Here is a 12,464-nt window from a genome sequence, read left to right on the forward strand (position 1 = left end):
CCTTTTGTGATCTTCTAACATGCAAAGTCAATGAGGAAGCCAGATTTTCGCTTAATAACTGTGTTACTAACTTAACAACTGCAGTGATTCATTTAACAATAGTGATTCATTTACCAATAATTGCAAGAGAGGTCAAAAAAGGAGACAAAATTCACTTAGTAACTGTTTTGGGCTCAATTGTTGTGAGTTGAGGACTACCTGTAATTCATTGTTTCATTCATCATAATCCAGGGGTGTCAAACTCACGTCGTCATGGAGGCATCATCGGAACTTTTTTTTCACTTCGCTAAACCGGGCATGGGCGTGTGACGTATCTGGCCCATGGGCTGGGAGTTTGACAGCCCTGTCATAAGTCATAAAGTATGAACTTGCAGTTTATACATTGAGGGGTATTTCCTCTCATATTGGTTTGGATCAGTTTAAGCAAAAGCAAATCACTTTATGGATTTTTTACAATGTGTAAAGACCAAAGAACCTTACTTTCCATTTTATATTGTTTTCTATGCAAAGTTTTTGAAGCATCTAGCATACCCATTCAGCGTGCCTAGAAAAAGAAGTAAGAGGGAGAGAGTTGTTTTGTTCCTGCCAAATGGCAAGCTATCAAGTAGGAGGATTAATGCAATTTTAAAATGCCCAGTTATTTAACAGAGTCTCATCAATTCCAATTCTCTACTATAATATATAACCATCCTTGAAGAGAATTTATCATATAAACAAATTCATAAATTAAAGTTGTTTTGAAAAATAAGTCTCTAATCCACATTGCCTGATTTTAACAGGTCAGAAACCTAAATCAATCTCTTTTTGTTTGTCAAATAATTTAAATGCCAACACATTGTAGAATCTTTTCACTTTTAATTATTTTACTACTATGCTGTTTAGAGGATATTAAAAAATATAGGTCACAGGATATGAACAGCAAGAATTCAGTGATGAAAAAAGAGCTTTATTTTTCATGAATTTCTGCTGACATTTGAAGATTAACAAGTTTCTTCAGTAGGAAATAGGTTTCTTATACATACTGTGTAACTAACCCAACTGAGTGATCTTGAAATGATAAAGTAGCACAGAACTCTTTCAGTTTGTAAGCAAGAAATAAAATAGGCCATGTTTCCAAATGCTAACAATGACCTTAATCCTTGCAGTTTTTCTGTAATTTTGGGAAAGCTCACATGAAAGATACATCACTGTAAAAGCAAATGTTTCCTATCATATTTAAATGTCATTTTTTTTACATATTTAAATGCCAAAATTTTTACCTATACTGCAGCAAACTCTTTAACTTCTATTAGTTAAATGTCCACAAGAGGTTGAACAGATTGTACTCTATCCTTGGACTGTGCAGAAAAAACAATCCCTTCTGCCATTGCCTCTGCCAGTCCACTAAGCCAAAAGGGTCGGAGACCATTGTTCAAGTGTTCCAAATGTTCTTGCGAAACACACACATACAGAAACACTCAATTGCAACCTTACTTTCCATAACTTGATTCCAGTATTCCATGACATCATTATTCTGTATGGGAAGAAGTATTTTAAGAGTGATGTTCCTGTTTCCTGCCCCCTTCTTCTTTTCTTAAGGTTAAATAACTGCATCTTCTTCAGCTACTCTTCAGAGGATTTATAAGCTCTCTAATCATTTTTAACTAGTGTTTTCTGAACTTCTGGTGGGTTGTTTTTTTTTTTTGTTTTTTTTTGGGGGAACAGTCTAAAAATGTGCCTTGAGAAAGGCTGTGATTCAGGCATGGTAAGGTAGAAATTCCATTATTCAACCAAGAGAGGCCAAACTTGCAGATAAAAACAGTTTTTTGAGAAAAGGAAAATGCAGGAAAGAAGGGGAAGCAGAAACTTCCAAATAGTAATCAGCCTAGCTAAATTAGTTGCTTCTTACCATGTTGAATGAGCTCCTAGGATTCCAGATGTGTTCAGAGTTCATTAGAGAAAGTGTCTGGAGAGAAATTGTCCCAGTAAATGCCAATCAGCATACAAACTTCCCAAATACTTATCATCTGCATCATAGACCTGTTTTTGTCTGTCTCTGTTCTATCATATGTTGTTCAAGAAATATTTTGTGCTTCCTTATAGTTCCCTATGTCATTTCATTGAGTTGTTGTAGTACATGTAGCCCTTGTTATTGAAAGCCTCATTATCAGTGGTTTTGTGTATCCCCAGTGGGAATAGATTAGACTTGTTGTCCAAGTAAATGATAAATGGATTTTTGCTCATGTATAAAATAAATTTTCTCATGGCCTTGTTAATTACAACTGTTTACCTGGAAAAGAAGCCCCACAAAGAATGAGGAATAATAGCCAACCTTCTTGTGGTACAAATATAGTGAGATATATGGATACAGTTTTAAAAACACAGCTTTGCTTTTACCTCAACTACAGTGAAAATTGTTTTAGTCATTCTTCTTGGTAGCAAAGTATATATCTTTACCGTGCATGAACTTAGTTCCCAAAATAGCCATACTATTAAGGAAACACACATGGTAGATGAAAGAGAAATAATTTTCACCCATGACAATTGTAGTCCAGTCTGGGCTTGTGATGAAGCTGTCAAGTTGTTAATGTGTTATTTCATTCCATCTAAGTTCTGCTCTAGTGTCATAACAAGTCTCTTCTTTTTTTGAACTTGTAGTGCCCTCATCTGAAGGGATCTTCCTTTTGTCCATTTTGCATATACAAAGACAAACAAGTACTGCATCACTTCCTTCACCCGGGACCCAAGATATATAGTTGAGTAGCATCACCATATTGGTGATACCTCATTCAGTGATGACAGATGTTCTCACTGAGAGGTTTCGTGTAGAGGTTAAAATGATGTGGAGAGAACAACCAAGCCCTGGGGCACTCCACAAAGGAGGAGGGGTCATGAATTGGACCTCTCACTCCTTATTCACCAATTAGGACAGTCATTGGAGGAAGGAGGTGAACCAGAAGAAAACTGCCTCCTGTCAATGTCCACCCCTATTTCAACTACTTGAAATCTGAATAACGATGATCTAGTTCAGGGGTGTCCAACCTTGGCAACTTTAAGACTTGTGGACTTCAACTCCCAGAAAAGCTGGCTGAGGAATTCTGGGAGTTGAAGTCCACAAGTCTTAAAGTTGCCAAGGTTGGACACCCCTGAACTAGTTGTATTAAATTAAATTATTAAATATTCCTCATAACAAAATAGGTTCTTTCAGCAATATTATAAAATAACTAAATTTTAATAAACAATTTGTTTTTCCTTAAAGGCTGTATTTAATTAATATCTGCTATCTGAGAAATCAAACAGGTTAGTTTTCAGAATTTTCTCTGCTCAAATGCCAAATTAGAGGATTTTTTTTGTCAGTGTATATAAAAAGGGTGAAAATTGTAAAAATAATTTTCTTCTAGGTCTGAGATAGCATCCCAGCTACAATTAGCAAAGATAAAGTCAGAAAATAAGACATATTCAGCAGGAATCACACTGGCTATATTGTTCTCTTTGATGAAACAGCTCTGTACACAGAATTGTGTAAAAAGCTTACACTCTTTTTTAAAAAGCCGACCTAATACACATAGCCTCTTAAATTGCTTTTGCAGTTTGTATCTTCTCTTTTCTGGTTTGGTAATTGCAGCTTACTTGGAATACCTGGGCAATTTGTGCTAATTGCTGATAGGTTTACTTGCTAGCCATAGAAACTGATTATTTCTGCACTTTTATTTATTTATATTTCATGTTTCTAGATCCCCTTCAAGGAGGGGCTCAGGGCAGTTCAGATGTTTGTTATGACAAGTATGCTGAAATAATTAGGAGAAAATCAGGGCCATTTGTTAAAAGTTAAATCGGATTCTGACACTAGGATTTTACATAAACGTTTCTAAAATGTTAAAGAAATATACAGAGTTAAAATTGAACATCTGTTTTCCAACTGGAAAAGATTCTAGAAATTATCAGAGAAAAGATTTTTCCACCTGTGCTGTCTAGATAATCATTGATTGAGGTTCCAGTAATGAATTTTAGGTCACTTGTATAGAATACATGTGTTTGCTTTCAAGACAATTTTAAAAACTTTAAAATCTTTTATAGTTGACAAGTGAATTGCTAATCAAAAGAGATGATTTTACAAGCAGTACTGATCCCCATATTTTATAATATCAGTTGATAGAACTGTTTATATTATAGACCCTAATATTAACAGTGAAAATTATTTTTCCTTTGTTTCCCCTACAGGCAGAACTCATAAAAGGAAATTCGCCAAGTATTGGACTCACTCTGCGTCAAACACAAGCTAAAGAAGGAGAAACAGGTCGTGTTGTTATTGAAACTGTTACACCAAACTCTGCTGCTGCTGCTGCTGACCTTCAGAGGGGTGACAGGGTATTATTTATTGGAGGTATGCAGTGAAACTACATGGACTACGCTCAATAAGATCTGCTTAGCTGCATGTAACTGGGGAAGTGCTCAGAAGGGATAAAAATTAAGTGGCATTATGGGGAATGTATTAAAAAGAGTTTCATCATCCTTTATCAGTCACAACCAAGCAGGATCAAAAAAAGTTTTGTTATATTGAGGGCATTAGTGCCAGGGGTGGGACGCTACCGGTTCTGCCCTGTTCTATAGAACCGATAGCTCTGAAGAGCAGCACACACCGAACCGGTTCTGTGTTTGCTGCTGTTTGGCCCACCCAACCACCCGGGCTCTTACCTGTCCTTGATTTCCTGCTTTTTCAACCTCAGGTGCTTTGCGCGGCACAGCTGAGGTTGAAAAAGCAGGGGAAAAAAAGAGGCTTTTCAAATGCTGCGCACCTATGTGCAGCGCTTTTCAGCTGTCCGGGCGGCACAGCTGATGTTTTTTTTACACACGCGCGCAAAACGTCACCGAACTGGTAGTAACACCGGTTGAATCCCACCCCTGATTGGTGCCCTAATGAAACAATGCCATAACTTGTTTTCTCAGGAATGCCATAATTATATTTTAGTGTAGGTTTTAGATATATTTTTCTCAACATTGAAGGGGCATTATGTTTGGGGAATAGAAAACACATAAATATTTCAGAAAAACTCAAATCAGTATTTGGTGTCAACTTTGGTAGCTGTTGAGGAAATGATTTTCATTCAGTAGAAGAGATACAAACGTGTGCCTAGGTAACTCTTTATGTAAGATTGTTCTTGGTACAGAAGAGTTCACTATATATGATGTTTGTGTAGAGAATAGCAAACGTGAAATTTTAATTCTCTAAACCTTTATTATCTTGAACAGTGTTGTTTTGTGTTAATATTGCACGTGTTTTCTTTAAAGAGGGATATATTTTATGTATGTGTTGCATTTTAAATTTGTCCTTTTCTCTTCATCATCTTGGGAGATAAAATGGGGTAAGGAAGAATGACTGTCCCAAAGTCAGCCTGTGAGTTCTGGGGTGGAGGAAAGATCTCCCTGTTTTTTCCTTTCTTAGGACATTGCACCTATTGTATCCTTGGGGATATGATGATTATTGTCATTATTATTTACCCCTCTATCAGATGATTGGTTTGCTTTGTGCTTTCCTGGCAACTGCCTAGACAAAATTCCTTCAGTTTTCTTGGCAACGTTTTTGGAAACAGTTTGCCATTGCCTCCTTACTAAGACTGAGAATGAGTTACTCATTTGGCTTTGTGCCTGTGGTGACTAGAACTCATATCTCCCAGTTTCTAGCCTTAACCACTACACCAGTACTGATTCTCCTTCCATCAACAGTCTTAGTGTAAATAGGGTTTCTTTGTTGTTATAATGCAAATGGTAATTGCTTTACTTCTTATTTACATTACTACCTGTATTAATAACATTGATGAGGAATTAATTTATAAGACAGTCCCAATTTGTGTGTGGAAGGGAAAGGGACTCCATGGCTTCTCCTTGACTGGGTAGAATTCTCAGTTTAGGTACTTTATCAGTTGCTGCAGCAAAGATTAATCATTATTGTTTTCCTGTTTTTTAATAGGAGTCAGGATTACATCAACAGTACAAGTGTTAAAACTTATCAAACAGGCCGGTGAAAGAGTCACCATATATTATGAGAGACCAGTTGGCTATAGTCAGCAGACGTTAGTCCAAGACAATCTTTCTCAGATGGAAGAGGCAACATTTTCAGATGACTATTTGCTGAATGAAATAGATAACAAAGAATTAGATACAGAATTTGAAGACTTGGCAAATGTACTAAAGTCAAGTGAATTCAAAGATGATTCTTCAAGCAGTCCCAAGCACATACCAGTTTCACTTGCTGGTAAACCACCTGGAACGCAATCTCCAGTATTAAATCGCAAGTTGCACCTAGGAAGTTATCAGCCATCTCCAAGGGTACTTTTCAAGGAGACATCCAGACCAGCAATACACAAAACTCCTGAGAATTTGGATATAAGTCAACAGACAAACAAACAGTCACCGTTAAATGTAACCAAACCACCTGTCCCACCCAGACCACAGATTAAAGTGCCAGCAGTTTCTAGTGAAGTTCAAAATAAATTAGAAACTGGCGACTTATCTTCTGAGAAATTGGACAAACTGCCCCTTCCTGCTAATAATGGAGACAAGGATTCAGAAAAGATAATCAGAATTATTGATCTAGGAGAAGAATCTACAGGATCCAAACCAATTTCTAAGGAGTCTTCAGAAAGTTCACAGAGTTTAAAAATAATTGCAAATAAATCAGAAACATTAAAAGAAAGTACAGAATCTCAACAGAATATTAAAGCACCTATCAATAAAACTATTTCAAGCAAATCAGAATTATATAAGGACCTATCAGAGAATTCACATAGTTCACTGAATGCTAAGGCAGTAGAAAACCATCATTCGTGGGAATCACCAGAAATTCCTTACCGTAATCGAGCAGGTAAATGGGCAAGGACAAAAGGCTCTTCCTATATCTTTGAAGTAGGAAAAGAACACACTTACCTAAATATTGGTGTTTGGTGTAGAGACCCTTTCAAATTAGGTGGGCTTGTTTGTTTGGGATATGAAAGTGTGAAACTTGAAGATGTGGCTTTAGATTGTATAGCTACATCTTCCATGGAATTCATTAGACCATTTCGATTAAATCCTCCTGCACCCAAAGCTGCAGTAACTAGAACAGCATTGCGCAGTTTGATCTCACACAAAGGTTTCAATGAAAATTTTTGCTACGGTGATGTCACTGTACACTTTAAATATTTAAAAGAGGGTGAACCTGAAGACTCAACTTTTCTGTTGGAAAAAGATAAAGAAAATATTTCAGAAGAAGCAGCAGCTCCTGATCTTTCAAAAGAGGATCCTTATTTCGGACAAATTACTTATACTGAAAATAGGCATAATTTCCAAGATACTCAGTTTCAAAATCCAACTTGGTGTGACTACTGCAAAAAAAAAGTTTGGACAAAAGCAGCTTCACAGTGTGTGGTTTGTGCATACGTTTGCCACAAAAAATGTCAAGAAAAGTGTCTGACTGATGCTCCCTTCTGTTTAGGAGCCACAAGACGGCTTGAACGAGTTTTACACCCTTTTAAATTTGAAAACCAAGATTCCACACCAGGACCTCGTGTAGATTCAGAATTAAAAACTGCAAATAAAGCAACAGGCCTAACAAGACACCTTCTTAATACAAGCAGCCGGTTCTTAAACCTCCGTCAAGTTCCTAAAGTTCGTATTAATGAGCAAGGACCTGAAGTGGTAGAACCTTCGCCAAAGCAGACACCACATCCTTCTGATAATGAAGGCAGTGATACAGATACTGGTGGCCCTAGCAGTCCTTCCAAGCAAGTAACCACTCCGGGGATTAAATTAGCAAGGAAGGAAGGAGGACTTGATGATAGTGTTTTCATTGCAGTGAAAGAAATTGGCCGAGACCTTTATAGAAGTTTACCTACAGAAGAAAGAATCCAGAAATTAGAGATTATGTTAGAAAAACTTCAATGCGAAATAGACCAGGAACTGGAGAGCAACAATTCCTTAATTAGAGAAAAGAAAGAAGCATCAGATATAAGGAAAAAAAGGCAATTGGCTGCTGCGCTGGCTAAATCAGGCGAAAGGTTACAAGCCCTGACGCTCCTTATGATCCATTATAAAGCGGGCATTGAGGATATAGAAGCTTTAGAAAATAATGCTTTAGAACTTGGATCTACAAAAGAGGATAAAGAGGAAGAAGACAACTTAGTGGAAGAAACAGATAATGAAGATGAGGCTGTTTTAGTAATGGCACCAGTACTTGAAACCCTGCTCAAAGAAGAAGAGAGACTTGAATCCCAGAATGCATCTGTAGACTGATATTGCACAGTTGGTCTTGCAAATGATAAACTGGGAAATACTTTGCACTTAATCAAACTACATCAGATTTCAAAATTGTAATTAAACACTGAGATAATATATATAAGCTGCTTCTCCATTATTTTCAAAACCCATGTAAGGAAATGACTTTTATTTCCAGGTACAATATGGTTTTATTTTGTTGAACCATGTTATGTTTAAATAACATTTTGGGACTTTATACTAGATGATTTTTAATTTATTTGAACTTTTTTCTAAAATGTATTTCTAAAATATATCAGGGTAAATTGCAAAAAACAAACAAACATTCAGACAGATGTTTTGTTGGAATGAATGAAGCAGCCACTTCCTCCATGAGACCCAACACCTTTTTTGAGGGCTTTCTCCAGTCATCTCCACAGACATGTTCACATATAACCTGCTTTCTGGTAATCTCAATGGAAATGTTGTCTTCTGAAGGGCACAGCTGCCTCTCTGTTTCAAGAAAGATCCCTTTGCTCACACCAACACCCTTCCTGAATTGCCTTTGAAATGCTTTCCAGAGTTTCTGTTCTCGTTTTTTTTTTTGTTGTTTGTTCCTTTCGCTGTTCAGTTTTAAAACTTTGCATTTTAATTTTGTGCTCAAATTAGAACTACTGTAGCAGCTGCTGAGGGGCCGGTTTTGAAAAAAAATGTTATACTTTGCCATTTGCTTATTCAGTATATTTTGGAAAGGGGATTGTGACTTTCAGGGTTGTTTTTTTTGCCAATGATGCATTATAGATAACATGCCTTTATTTTCAATTATTTGGTAACATTAGTATTCCATTGTCTGATTTGTTGGATTTTCTTTCACAGAGAAGTCTTTTAATTTTTTTGAAAAGGCAATTTACATTTTACTCTTTCCTTCTATGAATTTATTAGAATCTTTAGCAGGAAAGACCTTTAAAGCACATATCATTGAAACATTATCAGGTTCTATTTTCCCTGCTCAAAAGCATCCATAGGCATTCCTTTTTGCCTATGCACATGCTATACCAATATTTTATAGAAATATATTGAGAATGTACCACAGGTTTTATTTGTTCCTGTAACTACATGGAATCTTCGTAAAACATACTCTTCTATGATGTAATAATGTTAAGTGCCCATGAAAAAAATTAATGGTAACTTTACCAGTTTTATTTTTTTGAAAGAATCTAAATATTAAGAATTAATACGTAAAAGGATTTTAAACATTAACACTAATTTGATTTATTTTCTGGTGGTTCTGTTGATAGAAAAACAAATAAATTACTTGCTCAAGAACTTAAAATTCTCCCTGTAGCCCTCACCCACCCATTGAATCCTGATTCCAGCAACACTAAAATAAACTTTGGCCTCATTTCTGGGGGGGAAATATCAACTGATCTGAGATGGGGATTGTTAGATTGGTGTTTCACACACATATTAATGTTTTGTTTTTATGTGCTTAATTATCATTTTTGGCATTGCGTTATAAAATACTTTTGTAAAACTAAATAAAAAGATAGCATCCTGCATTACTCCTACTTGACTAAAAGCAACCACTTATGCTACTGCATAGAAACTTCTTGCTGTTATAATGGGAACAAACAACGTCCTAACATTTTTAACTTTACAATTTACCCTTACAATAAAAAATTAAATGGTTCAACTGAATAGTTGCCAAATTAACATAATCCATATTTTTTAAAAAGATAAAACAATTTTAAGTATTTTCCCAAATGAACCAAAAATATTCAATCAACACTATATTTAAGAAATATTATCTTTCAAAAATCATCAGCATAACAAAAGTTTGCATAAATTGGGACATTTTCCCTTTAGTTTTTGTCTAGATACTAACTTGAAAATGAGAATACAAAGACAGAAATATTAGATATTAGGTATACTAATCTAATATCTTATAATGGTTACCTGTTTATGAAAGAGGCATGAAAAGTTGGATATCAGTACTCTACTATGACGATTGTATAATGTAAGATAAATATAGTGCAATATTCTAACCGTTGCGTGAGAATGGCAGCAAAATAATAGTATGTAGCATCAAGGAAAACATAGAATTATAATAAATGCTGTTTTTAAGAAGAACTATTGATACATTCCTTTTATATATTTTGCTTCTCTGCTTTACTATACACAGTTGAAAATAATAAATACCACTAGATGCAGGAATATCTTGATGTGGTGGTATGTTATTACTTGACACTAGCATATATTTATGGAAATCTGCCTGAGATGATTGTCAGAAGATTTTATCATGAAAACAAGCTTTAATAAAAGTTTTTAAATAAATTCTGTTTCTTTGTTATGAGCTGTTAAATATTTAAATATTTGGCACATAATTAAAGGTTTCTTTTTTATTTATTCCACACTATGTTATTTTCTAGAACAACGACTTCCAACTTTTCCAGCATTTGTATATTCAGTAAAACTGGTAGAAGGAGTTGTGGATGAAAGGCCTGTGTATCTGTAATGATGCTACGGCCATTCTTTGATAGGCCTAGGTAGAGTTACGAATTCCCCACAATGGAATCTTCTGTGGACCCTTCCCCATCCTGATTCCTGCCCAATGTTTTTTATTTCAATTCTCATCAAGAGTCAGCTAGCCTTGTGTGTAATCAGGAACTAGGCTTTACATTGGTAAAAGGCTAGATAGGATAGAGATTGAGATTGCCCACTTTCGTACAATATGTACTTGACCTTCTTTCTAATAACACATTTTCTAAGGAGCTTCTCCACATTTGCAATACTTTCTGCTAGAAAAGATTTAAGATTGTGAAATACTTATTCTTTGATTGAATTATCCAATTCTTGATAAATCTGAGGAACTTAAAATCATAAATTAAAACATTGTCTTGGGAAGATTAAATGTTTGTTTTCATAAACATTTTTGTATTAAACTTCTAATAACAGAATTCTTAAAACATACTGTGTGATGCAACTCCTTGAGGTTATAGCAATCTAAGACCAAATATACTACTAGGGATTATATTCAATAACAGTTCTGAATGCTTGTATTTGTCCTCTAAGATTATCAGTATGACTTTTCACAGAGAAGCTGTTATCTGAAAACATGTTACCTAACATACCTATTAGAGTGAAAAAAATAATTTATATTTTTTAAAAATGAAAAATCAAGTATCTGTTTTGAAAAAAATGTACAAGAAAAAATAAAATACCAGTAAGTAGATATAAATAAAAAATAATTTTGTAGAGGAATTGGTAAATTCAGCACAATACATTTAGACATGCAAGGTAACTTTTGAAACAATATGCTGCATTGAAGCCAAATACAGATTAAGGTAAATACTTTTCTCTGTAATAAAGGTAGCACTAAAATAAATGTGGTACAATTTGTTGATTTGATTTGATTCAATTCTTACAGCCATGTGCCAAAAGTAAAATGGATTAGAACAAATTAATTGAAATCACACCTCAGCCTCTTAGTTTATTATCCAGTGGCAATGTTTATAGCAAGAAGAAGAAAACAGAGTAATTCAAATCTGTCTCATAATGTTCTTATTCAGAAATCTCCAGCACCACTTCCTGTCTATTGTGCTATCATAAGAAGGGTAACTGAAGGAAGAATAATGTCTGACACTCTCCTCTTTTCACAGTGGGGTTTTCTTGTTTAAACTTCCTACCCATAATTTAGGGAGTCTGTTGAGTTGTGAATTCAGAGCATCTGTTTGTCTGTCCAACATTTGAGTTTAGAGGAAGAATTCTGCAAATCGGTGAGAGATTGGGGGATGTAATTGTCATCTAAGATAAGATTTTTGAATTCTTATATGAGGGCAACTGTTTACTCTTCAATGTATAGAACAATTTAAAAAGACTGTTTTCTTTGCACCGTAGTTCACAGGGGCCAACAACTGAATTTAAAGCATTTTTTCTGAAATTCAGCATAGTCATTTTGAGAACTGTCATAGCAGTGGAGAAAGGAGATGAAGACTTGGTGTCTTACCTTTCTGAACTAATTGGCACATTAACAGTACTGAAATACCACATTGTTGCCTTTTATTTCTTTCACAAAATAACATTCCATTCTTATTTTCTGTATAACAGAACAATAACAATTCATCTAAAGCATTTCCAAAACTTGACCAAAATATATGTTTTATACATGGAAATGACACATAAACACACATTTTACAAAACTAGAAAGTATCTGTTTTAAATACAAACTATCTGCTGATACATTAGAAAAGGCACAG

At 35.0% G+C, this 12,464-nt stretch overlaps 1 protein-coding gene across 1 annotated transcript in view; it reads left to right on the forward strand.

Annotated features, from left to right (window-relative positions):
• The window catches only part of PDZD8 (PDZ domain containing 8), a 34,181-nt gene extending 23,639 nt beyond the window's left edge, over nt 1-10,542 (forward strand). Inside the window, exons 4-5 of the mRNA XM_026670121.2 lie at nt 4,201-4,363; nt 5,948-10,542. Of these exons, the coding sequence (XP_026525906.1) occupies nt 4,201-4,363; nt 5,948-8,247 (2,463 nt within the window). The 3' untranslated portion in view covers nt 8,248-10,542. The remainder of the gene's footprint in view (nt 1-4,200; nt 4,364-5,947) is intronic.
• Nucleotides 10,543-12,464: the final 1,922 nt, after the last annotated feature.

Source organism: Notechis scutatus, chromosome 4, assembly GCF_049901735.1.
Source record: "Notechis scutatus isolate UNSWTSFEM ecotype Mainland chromosome 4, rNotScu1.2, whole genome shotgun sequence".
Lineage (NCBI taxonomy): Eukaryota > Metazoa > Chordata > Lepidosauria > Squamata > Elapidae > Notechis > Notechis scutatus.